The sequence below is a fragment of the Enhydra lutris genome, unplaced genomic scaffold (assembly GCF_002288905.1).
Source record: "Enhydra lutris kenyoni isolate GAN:26980312 unplaced genomic scaffold, ASM228890v2 scaffoldscaffold9, whole genome shotgun sequence".
NCBI lineage: Eukaryota > Metazoa > Chordata > Mammalia > Carnivora > Mustelidae > Enhydra > Enhydra lutris.
The window spans coordinates 20190459-20202889 of NW_019154093.1; the positions used below are offsets into that span (position 1 = coordinate 20190459).

Genomic DNA, 12431 nt, shown 5'->3' on the forward strand with positions numbered 1-12431 from the left:
CTACAAATCTATTTTGTCTTTCATGCTATTGTCGTCATTTATTTTATTTCTATACATGTCCAAAAGTCAATATTAGTTATTTTTTATTTAAATAGCTATCTTTTAAAGAAACTAAAAACAGAAGGAAAAATGTCTTTTATATTTAACCACATTTTACCATTACTAGCACTCTTCACTTCTGTACAGATCAAAGTTTATTCTGGTGCCATTCTCCTCTTGCCTAAAGAACTTTTTTTAATATTTCTTATAGTGCAGGTTTGCTGGCTCCAAATTCTCTAAGTTTTTGTTTAAGAAAGTATTTTTCTCTCAGTTTTGAAAGATTATTTTCACCTTCTACAGAATTCTAAGTTGTCCTTTTTCTTTTTTTTTTAACTTTCGGTACTTTAAAAATGTCATTCCATTGCTTTTTTAGCTTGCATTGTTGCTAGAGAAATCTAGCATCTATATTTGTTCCCTTGTGTAATCCGTGGTTTTTTTTTCTTTCTCCTTGAAATTTCTTTCTCATTATCACTTGTTTTCAGCAATTTGACAATGATACTCCTTAGTGTAGAAATCTTTGTGTTTACCTTTCATGGAGTTCATTGAGCTTTTTGGAGCTATAAGTTTTATAGTTTTCATCAACTATGGAAAAATTTTAGAGATTATTTCTTCAAATATTTTTTGTCTTGACCTCCTTCCCCAATCTTTTCTTTCCCTTGAGGATTCCAACTGCCTGTTTGTTAGACTGCTTGATTTTGCCCTAGAGGTCACTAATACTTTGTTCATTTATTCTTGTCTTTTTTTCTCTCTGTCCTTCAATTTAGATAGCCTCTAATGTTATATATTCAAATTCACTGGTCTTTTCTTTGGCAGTTTCTAATCTGTTATTAAGCCATCCAGTGAAACTGTCATTTCAGATATTATATTATCTCTAGAATGATATATTATTCCATCTTATATATTCTATTCTCCCCTCAGTAAGTTCATGTTTTTAAATCCTTGAGCATATTTATAATACTTAAAATAGCTGAGGTCCCAATGTACTAATTTCATTATCTAAGTCACTTCTATTTCTTTTAACTAATTTCTCTCCTGATTGTGAGCTAGGTTTCCCTGCTGTTCATATGCATAGTAACTTTTGACTGGATGCTGGACTCTGTTTCTTAGAGGCAATTTGCTAATTTGTTAATCAACTTGTTCCTTTTAAAGGTTGTTTTTTAAGCACGTAAAATAGCACTCCTAGAGTAGTCTTCACCCTAGGGGTTGTTTATTCATTCCATTAAGGTGTGACTCTTCTGGAGGGTATCTCCTGAATGCCCCAGGTAGTCACTGAGGTGTCTCTACTATGGCTGGTGGGAACTCAGATTTTTCTCAGTTCCACGAGAGCTCAGAATTATTTGCCTTATAGCTCTCAGTTAATTGTTCTTTTTCCTGGCAGTCTTTCATTATTCAGCCTCCTGGAATTTCACCCTATGCATGCACAGGTTGGTATTCAGCTAAACGCCATGTGGGACACTATGTAGATTTCTAGAGTTTTTCCTCTGTTAGTACTCTATCTTGCAAAAAGTCTAGCTGCCTTGACTTCCCTAAACACTCTGTCTCTTCAAACTCAATAAAATAGCAAGTTCTGCTTTGGTTTCTTCTCCCTACTTTGGGATCCAGAAATTGCCTACAGGCAGAATATAAGACCACCATGGGGCTCATGTGTTTCCTTCTTCAGAGTCCTGCACTACCTGTTGTCTAATATCTGAAAATAGTTATATACCATATATTTTAACCAGTCTTCTGGTTGTTTATAGAAAGAAGAACATTTTCATAGCAGTTACTTTTTTATGGGCAGAACCAGTAGTCTACACGTTTGGGATTTTAATTAACTGAAATCAAGATTCACAGCATCAGATCATAGTGCTTGTAAATTTCCTGTTGGGGGATGTCTTGCTTCCATGTGTTTGCCCTCATATTTACTGGGTAAATATGTCCCTTGAATGTTTCATCCATCCTCCCGAATTTCTCACTCTCTGTTCAGGGTATAGTCCATCTCACAACTTTTCATTGCTTTTAAAATCAAACTTTCTTCTGCTTTTAAAGCTGTTCTTTCTGGATGTTTAGTCTTTGCCTGTGTTATTTGTAAAAGACTCTATATGTTGACAAGGGCAATGAATGCTCTGAAGCTATGGAGATTCACCACCATCAGAAGCAACATTATCTATAACCTTGCCAAATAAAGAAAGAGCCAGTGAAGACATTCAAAGACTGCCTACATTTGTCTGACCTAAGCCAGGCCAACAGAGTAATTTAAATAGCATAAAATGGCTCTGAAGCTACCTAAAGAATGCTTCTGATTCTGCATGTGTATGTAATATAAAGAAGGTGCTTACCCAAGGGAAAAGGAGCTAATGTTTGTTGAATGCCTACTAAATGCCAGACATTACACAAGGGGTTGGCAAACTTATTCTGTAAAGGTCCAAACAGTAGATATTTTAGGCTTTGTAGGCAGGTGGTTTTGTTGTAACCACACACCCCTACCATCAGTTATAGTGTAAAAGAAGCTGTATACAATACATATACAAATAAGTGTGACTGTGTTCCAGTAAAACATTATTTACAAAAATAGATGTTGAGTGGATTTGGGCTGACAGTTGTAATTGCCAAACCCTGCATATTATGTGCTTTACCTATTAGGTAAAACCAACTGGAATTGTTAATATTCAACTATTTCATTCTTTAAAAGTGGCAATTTCATGTTTCAACCTGTTATGTTAACCCATTTAATCTTCACAATAGAATTTCAAGGGTATCAAGAGCATCCTCATTTTGCAGATGATGAAACCGAAATTCATACCTTAAGTAAACTACCCAAATAAGAGCAATATTGCGATTCAATGAACTTGGATTACCTTGCTCTGACACACAGACACGCACATGTTGTTATGAAACAACTTGGTGTCGCCCTGTCCCTCCAATTATGTTTTTCTACTTGCCACTAAAGAAACATTGAGGTTTAAAAAAAAAAAAAAAAAGATTTTTTATTTATTTTATTTGACAGAGAGAGAGATCACAAGTAGGCAGAAAGGCAGGCAGAGGGAGAGGGGGGAAGCAGGTTCCCTGCTGAGCAGAAAGCCTGATGTGGGGCTCCATCCCACGAAGCTGAGACCATGACCTGAGCGGAAGGCAGAGGCTTAACTCACTGAGCTACTCGGGCACCCCAAAACATTGAGTTTTGATAATTCAATTTTTATTAGAAAGAAACCTGATTCTCAGTTTATCAAGTTACTGTAATCATACAAATTCATTGTTTAGTTGTTTATTATCACAGATGTCAACTTAGTGGAGCTCTGAACAATTCAAATGACTGAATGTACTCTATGTTTGATCCTTATAAAGCATACAAAGATGAGGACAACTGTTCTTACTCTCAATTTTTAGAATTTATAAAAGAGAAATACAAGAATACAAATTAAAATAAAATCAAATATCCCTTTCTCTGGGAAGTCCTTTTTTCACTACCCCCATCTGTCAGCAAAACTGGTTGCTTCCTCTTCAATGATCCCTCTGCATTTACATAAACTTCAGTTGTCACTGCTTATACATCTGTCTCACACTATATTTTGCAGTTCCTGAGGAATGGACCTGAACAACAGGACCTTATTCTTGCAACTTTCAGGGCCAGCATGTTTACTGGCCTGTAAGAGTTGTTCTACAAATGTCAAGTGAATGAACAGAGAGATAAAAACAAAACAAAACAAAACAGTAACAGCCAAAGGTTAACTATGTTAGACATTATCTTGTATTGACTACTTTAATCTTCAAAATAAACTTAAGGAGTAACTATATTTGTAACCACTGACTCTTTCCATCTTCATAATACCTCTAGGAGTAATTATCTCTCTTCTACAGTTATAGAGACTGACACCAAGAGAGGTTAATTGCTTCTGGTTATTCAGATGGTAAGTAATAGAACCAGGTGAGAGGAATAAAGGAAGGAAAGAACCAAAGAAGGAAAAATTAAAATAATTTAAATAGAAGAACAGAGGGGCATCTGGGTGGCTCAGTCAGTTAAGCATCCCCCTCTTGGTTTCTGCTCAGGTCATTCACGTGTTGTGGGGTTGAGCCCTTGTCAGCCTCCATGCTTGGCAAGGAGTTTGCCTGAAGGTTCTCTCCCTCTGTCCCTCTCTCACATGGATGCATGCGCTCTCAAATAAATGAATAAATCTTTTTTAAAAAATAGAAGAAAGACTTTAAAAAAATAGAAGAAAGAAATATAAACTTATTTCTTTTTTTTTTTTTTAAAGAAGTGTGGATTCTTTTTTTTTTTTTTTTTTTTATTTGACAGACAGAGATCACAAGTAGGCAGAGAGGCAGGCAGAGAGAGAGAGAGAGGAGGAAGCAGGCTCCCCGTGGAGCAGAGAGCCCGATGCGGGGCTCGATCCCAGGACCCTGGGATCATGACCTGAGCCAAAGGCAGAGGCTTTAACCCACTGAGCCACCCAGGCGCCCCTATAAACTTATTTCTAAGAGGGTTGGAGAATGTGGCTTGGGAAGAGGCATATAGGCAAAGTTTCTTAAAGAAAAGTCTTGGAGGAAAGAAATTATTGCTCCAGGTATTCCAGACAGAAGGAATAGTATGATTAACTGACACAGAGTAGGACAGAGTATCACGTATATTTCAAGAATAGAAAAATGAGTAGTTAGCTAAAGCTGAGAAATATGTTATCATATTCAGTCATTGAGAAATATTTACTGAGCATTTATTCTGGGCCCATATGGGAAAATAAACCTGGAAGAGAAATTTCAGATCAAAGAATGAAGGGTTTTGAGTGCCAGCATAAAAATCTGTACATAAATCAGCAAGTATTGGGTTCCCATTGAAGATAAGTAAGCAAGGCTGAATGTGATTCATTCTGGACTTCAGAAATGTTAACCTTGCAACAATGGATAGAATGACTACAGTGGAAGCTTATGAGTTTACTTAGTAGGTAATTATAGTGTAATAAGTATGTGGTAACTGTGAGAGTCTATTCAGAGAGCAGCTCCCGTAAAGTGGAGGGCAGGGATCCAGTGGCAAGGGAATGTCCATAATCTGACACCTGTCAAACCCAATGCATCAGGGAGAAGTTACAGAAGAAAATGGTTTCCATCACAAGGATCAAAGTAGATAACATACTCACATTCACAAATTCTTTTTATTTAAAACTACGAAAAAGAAAGAGGGATACGTGTGTGGTTTTTGTTTTGTTTTTATTTTATAGAAGAACCATTGTGGGATGATTCTGCCTATAAATGATCTCATTTTCAATGTGAAAATATTTAATATGCAGCTTTCTGATTCCTAACACATGCATAAAGAACTGATTCTAAAATCCCTAATTTCTCAATAGGCACCCGGGTGACTCAGTTTGTTGAGTGTCCAGCCCTTGATTTCAGCTCAGGTCATGATCTCAAGGTCCTGGGATGGAGCCCTGTGTTGGGCTCCATGCTCAGTGGGGAGTCTGCTTAAAGAATCTCTCTCCCTCTCCCTCTATCCCTCCGCCACCTCAAATAAATAAATCTTTAAAAAATAAAATTCCTAATTTCTTAAATTCTGAGTTAACATTCCTTTAGCCAATGAGGAACCATAGAAGCCCATCAGTAAACTCAAAAGAAAAAATAGTACACAATAAAAAAGGATTAAACCTGAAGGATTAAATTGTGTTTGCAGCCACTGCTGCACCACCTCTAGTTCACCCAGCTCTAGCTGAAGGAGAAGGAGGGTAAGTAAGGAGGTCTCTATTCCATGGCTCCTACAAAGTGGACTGCAAATCCACTGGTGGTAAAGCACTGAGGAAGCAACGGATACAAAACCCACTAGCAAGAACGCACCCTCTCCTAGAAGGGGGAGCAAACCTAATCATTACAGGCCTGGTATTATGGCACTCTGTGAAATTAGGTGCTATCAGAAGTTCACTGAACTTCTGATTCATAAACTTCCTTTCCAGCAGCTGGTGCAAGAAATTACTCAGGACTTCAAAACAGATTTGTGCTTCTAGAGTGCAGCTATTGGTGCTTTGCAGGAGGCAAGTGAGGCCTATCTGGTGGGCCTTTTTGAAGACACCGACATATGTGCTATCCATGCCAAATGGGTAACAATTATGCCAAAAGACATCTAGCTCGCATGCCGCACACAAGGAGAATGTGCTTAAGAACCCACTATGATGGAAAGCATTTCATTCTTTAAAAAAAAAAAAATTCTCTTCTTCCTGTTATTGGTAGTTCTGAATGTTAGATATTTTTTTCCATGGGGTCAAAAGGTATATGACTGAAAGTGGGAAAACAGAAGACAAAAATCAGGTATTGGCAATTTTTCCATTTTCATTTGTGTGTGAATTTATTTTTTATTTTTTCAGTGTTCCAAGATTCATTGTTTATGTGTGTGTGAATTTTTACTATAAATGGAGGGATGTAAACCATTAATGCAAGTCAAATATTTCAGTGAACAAGTTTCAGCAGTTCAACTTTATAACAATTATAAATAAATTTCTTTGCACAATGCCAGCATTTGGATTTTTTAAAAAATGAGTAAATTTTCTTATGATGGCAACTAAATGGTGTTTGTAGCATTTTTATCATACACTGGATTCCATTCACTCACTATACTTTTCTGAGGTGTCCTACATGCAAGTATATGTTTCAATATGGTCTCTCTTCTGTGCTGTTCCTGTAAGTTTTCTATTAAAATATATTAAACTATAAAAAAATTTTAATTGAAAAAAGGCAGGATTTTTCTTCCTTTGTGTAAGCACTATTAAAATTGGAATTTTTAAAACTACTTATATTCAAATTGTCTGCATTATAATAAATAAGAAGTCTAGACATAATTCAGAGTGTTAAAATTATTTCTACTCTCTGGAAACCAAGAGCATCCTTGTTAAAGTGTAAAATGAGATTTCGCCTACTTGCAACTCCTTGTTCTCACAGCTGAACTGTCACAGCATGAAAACATTCCCCTACTGGTGCAGCTTTAGATACCTATTTCCCTGGTGAAAGAGTGCAAAAGGAACTGAAAGAGTTATTGACAATTCATACAGTATCCCATACCCCATTAAAGTACAGCTACAAGCAAAGAAAATATTTTAACTCTGAAGGGAGATGGGACAACAATGTTTTAAATGACTGTTGACTTCACTGAGTAGCATTGAAAATGTCAAAAGAGTGTAGTCTATCATGTTGGTAAGAGACTCAAGATTATACAAGAATCTAATTATAAGAAGTCTATTTCTTTGCCCTGTTTGCTAAGTCAAAGGTTAATGAGAAGTACGCTAAAGAAAACATCTCCTGTGTTATTGCAAAAAATTTCTCATACAACATAAAAATGTAAATGCAAAAGTATTTTAATCTAGTTCTCTCCATTAACTTTTTAAAAAACAGCTTTTGAGGTATAATTTACATGCCATAAAATTTACTCATTTTTAAGTGTTCAACTCAATGATTTTTAGTAAATTTACAGAGTTGTGCAACCTTGCCACAATCTAATTTTAGAATACTTGCATCATCTCAAATCTATTAACTTCTTGATCTATGATGTTTCCATAAATTCATGAAGCCACTGGTATCTAAAGTTACTATATATTCAAAGCCACACAAATATCTGCAATTAAGCAGGGAAAGTGTAAACTAACCTCACTTTTCATGACCTTTATAATCAATCCTCTACTCTGGCACTGGGAAGAAAATGTTCAGGTGCTTTCTCTGAAAGTTAAACCATTCTAAGTATTAAGTTATGGCACACTGTCTTGGAAAGAAATTAATTATATTTTTGTTGGTAACACATTTCAGGCTGTTTACACAGCTGACATTTCTCAGCTGTACCCAATTCATACCCTAAGCTGTGAGGACGATCTTGTTTTGTAGCAGATGCCTCCACTTGAGTGATTTAAATAAGTAAAAAAACACCATCGCCTGCAACAATATAGATTACAAGCACCAGCTTTATGAGTTTTTATAATCCTAATGAAAGAAAGGTTTCATGACATTTCTTTGGCTGGGATCTCCTTAGAAGACTACAGTTATAAGCCATTTCTGCCAAAACCTAAGTACTGGAGCTAGTGGATCTGCTATGGCACCAGTTAAAAGCAGCCTGGCCCCAAACATCTTTGTTGTATCAAATCATGCAGCTCAAGGCAACATTCTGCCAATGTGGCAACATTTGCTCTAGGGAGGTGTGGGCAGGCATCACTTCACAGGTTCTGGGACAAGGTGCAAATATGAATAATGAGGCAAAAAGAATCAAGTCTCTTAATGGAGATTCCCTCTTGTGTTAGCTGTGACTTATATACAACACCAGGTAGTATTACAGTCTTGAATATGGTGAGTTTAAGCTGAGACAGGAAATGTTTCAAAATTTACAATAGGATAATCATCATAAATAGATATAGTAACAGGTAAAAATGACAGACTAAATCTTTTCGTCTAGCTTATTATGGCAGTGAAAATTATGGGTAGTTTAAGAAAAAAGGGCCATCAATATTACTATAAAAATTAACTTTTAAAAAAAGTACCAACTATGGGAAATGTAGTTTTAAAATTAAAATTAAATATACTGGTAAGGTTGATTTTGAGACATCTGTAATTTAGGAAAAAAATTTGTGCTTAGGATATTTCATTAGGAACGTCTAAATATATTCTTTTCATTAAAGAAAAAATTAAATCAAGTAGCATCAAATTCCTGATATTGACACTATAATATTACCAAAAGAATGCTGATATACTTGGTTTATGATATCTGTTCTGCAAGTGAACTCAAATGATCACAACTCCTTATTTTGACATTATTTGATATATAAAGTTCTTTCAATGGAACATTCAAAGCATTTGATTCTGCTTATTATCACAACCAATTAGACTGAAAGTGGCAAAAGAGAGAACAGAATAAAAAAACTGATAACTCAACTGTCACTTACCGAGTCATCTGTGGCAGAAGTTGGCCAGCCCTCCCATAATTGATGGCGAACAGGAATACTCGTAAGGTCATACACATTTCTCTTTACCTATACAAAGAAAAAGATAGCACAATTAAAATAAGGTTTTCCCCGTGACTTATGATCACTGGCACTTATGTGATATTCATGTATTTCCTTTTCTCTTCTGGATTTGAAACAAAAATTTGAAACTAGGAAAACAAAAGTCAAAAATTCTGTAAAAAGATTTAAATCAAATTTAAAAGCAGATTCTCAATGAAAACTAGGTAAAATAAAGGTTCAATAAACATCTCCCTCTGCCAATTGTTTTTATGTTCCTGGATGACTTCAAGTTTCTTTTTAGCAGGAGACTTTAGGTACACAGTTCATCTATGATGTACTATAATTTTAAATGTTAATAATGTATCACATCTTTAAATGACTCACGATGTGCAATAAACAAAAGATACACTTCAAGTTTCTATGTAGTTTTTGTTGTTTGTTGTGTTTTATTTTTTGGAGAGGGCAGGAGGAAAAACCTGAAGTTATCTTTATTGTTTGGTGTAAGTCTCAAAAATACAAAAACTTAATAAAGCAGCACAGATTCTTTGGTATCACCCCAAATTAAAAACTATTTCAACAGAATATTTATTAACTGAGAGCCATCCATTAATATACTATTTAGGCTCTTCCTGAAAATAGGGTATGATACATTTTAAATATGGTTAAAGATGAAAAACTACTTTCCTCAACATGCAACATTATACCTTTCATTTAAAAGGACAGGAGATAAGTAATTTCTCCAAATAAAGTGTTGGAAGGTTAAACTCTATGCTACCCAGTAATTAAGAGGTGTCATATCTGTCTTCAGCTTTACTTACAAATAGGATACAGAAATTCTATTTCATTCTGAATGTATTTAATTTAAAAATATAAACAAGACCTAAGAATAGAGAGATCACCTATCTTAACTAACTCTTCAAGTTAGGTAAAGGGATACCTGACTGCAACAAGTAAAGCTAGTATTGAAATGTTGCACATAACCTGTTCTGTGATGCCGTTTCGATATGGAAAACAAGCAGTATTCATTCATGTTTTAAAAATGCAGAAGCCTAAAGTATCATGTTATCCAATTACAGCATCTTGTATCACATTACTGTTTATTATACATACACACATCTAAGTTATCCTTCCAGTGAAACAGAGATATATATTCACTGAGGAAAAGAAAAACAAAACAAAACAAAACAAAACATGGAACTCAATCTATTTTTATCTCTAATGTACACCTGTGAAAAAAGACTAAGTAAGTGAGAACTGAGGAGCTTGGGGGCATGGCTTGATCCCCACTCAATTCAAACAAACAGCTTTTCTTCAGAGGTTCTTAGCAATGGCCAGTCTACCATGCAGTATTTTGTTTATGGTCAGTTGCATTAAGTTTGGAAATTTTCACTAGTTATTATCAACCCAACAATTCAACCAAATGCAACTAGGCAAACTTCTGACCACTTCCACTAGCCAAGACTATTTTGTCATGCTTAAACATTAGTGCTCTTAAGAAGGGTGTTCCATAAACCCAAAGCATTATATTAATGAAAGAAAGGGAAAGGACGGAAAAGGGATTATGAGGAGACTTTAGGCCTCAACACAAAAATTCCTTTCTTAAAAGTTATTTTTGAATTCTGTTGTCTAGATAAGCTTCCTCAGCTATTTGGGGAAGGGGGATAGAAAAAGACAAGGCAAATATTTACCTCTGTTGGAAAGGTGGGAAGCCTACCCCAGCACTGAAGAGTATACACAAATACTATGGGTTGAGTATATAAACAAATAACTCTGGAGTGGGATTCTTTAAATTCCACCTTAATTCCAAAACACAACAATATGGTATTATGAAATAAACAGTATTTTTCTTCTTCCATTAACTCATCTGTAACCACACTGAATTGAATAACATTCCTTTGCTATTCTAAGCCTGAAAAGCATGTTCTGGCTATAGTGTTATGTTGGTATAAAGCACAACGCCAGACTGATGTGCTGAACAAAAGTGATCAAAGTTAGAGTAATGTTAGCCATTGCACAAGTATTTGGCTTCATTGTTCTTCCCAGAATGACATCTGTTAAGCAACTTGTCATAGAATAAACTGGTTAATGCGGGCAGAACTTGGCTGAGACAGTACAACGTAAAGCATTTTAGGGAAAGCATATTAGGCTAACGTTTGATTGTTCCAATGGAAAAACTAAATTGGCAGAGTTTCTGAGATTAAATGAAAAGAATTATGTGTTAAACCACAATCACTCAACAACAATTTAAGTGAAAACAAACTAGTCTTTCAAAAATAATTCTCTATTTTATCAATGTTGTAACCACTGGCAGATTTTACCATTATATGAAAGAAAGGTAAATGATAATGATAGCAAAAGCACAAAATGAGAGATGGTTTTACTAATGGAGATATTCAAATTCCATTATCTTCATGGACGGTTTTACTTAATTAAAATTTTACTTCACAATCTTGTAGAGAAGGAAAAAATCCTAAATGTACACAAAAGTAAAAATGATTCTTCTAAAAAATCAGTATTCTAGTAAACCTGAATAACAAAATACAGCTGTGTATAAAATGATGCAGATGAATTTAAGGTCACCAGGAATCAAATGAAGAACACAAGAGGAAAGAAGGATAGAGAAACAGAGAAGGAGAGTGAGAGGCTGGGGGGAGAAAGGCAGGACTAAAGGGAAGGGAGATGGGGGACGGGGAGGAAGAGAAATAAACTGAGACTGATTTGAGAGATTTGACAGCACGTGAGAGAGGCAGAAAGAACACATCCACACACACATACCAGCTGGGATGCTGTAGCGGGCATACCCAGCTGCCATTATTGTGCTACTTCTGATGGAGTCCCATCTTTAGAGATTTGTGTTAAATTTCAGTTAAGGACAAGTGGCACTTCACAGGGTAACATTTCCTAAGGGTCTTTTTGTCTTACACATTTTCTTTGATCAGCATTGGCTCAATAACATGCTGAACCTTCATAATCTTTTCAATTCTGGTTATGCATTAAGCTCTAAATCTATGAGATTTCAGTCTGCTAAACTATGCAAATGTTTCAATTAGTTCTCAAGAAATTTAATAAATGCTTTGATTACCAGCTGAACATAAAGTTATGTTGCAGAGTATACTGTATATGGATCAAGTATTCTAGACTGACAACACACTTTTCAGTTTGTTTCCAAGATTTTCTAAAAGGATAGTTTCATCTCTTCCCATTGCTTCAGATAAGATAATTGTTTGTGACCAAGAAAAAAAAAATTAGATTAACCTGAAATAGTATAGAATTAATATAGTACTGATTTATTTGCTTTTCATAATAAACATCTATTTATTATACTATAATTAATGTACAAAACTAAGCAAGGCTCTTTACTTCAAACTTCATATTCCCTCATGTGCTATTTTCAGTGATAAATATAGCACTGGGGAAAAGATCATTTTTATTATGACATGCGCAATAGAAAATTAT

At 35.1% G+C, this 12431-nt stretch overlaps 1 protein-coding gene and 1 pseudogene across 3 annotated transcripts in view; one reads left to right on the plus strand and one right to left on the minus strand.

Moving 5' to 3' along the window:
- LOC111142863 (Fas associated factor 1) overlaps positions 1 to 12431 on the minus strand; it is a 468894-nt gene that overhangs the window by 196164 nt on the left and 260299 nt on the right. For all 3 annotated transcript variants that reach the window (XM_022496233.1, XM_022496232.1, XM_022496235.1), the window contains one exon: positions 8916 to 9002. In XM_022496233.1, coding sequence (XP_022351941.1) covers positions 8916 to 9002 — 87 coding nt within the window. The remainder of the gene's footprint in view (positions 1 to 8915; positions 9003 to 12431) is intronic.
- Positions 5753 to 6263, plus strand: LOC111142865 (annotated as a pseudogene).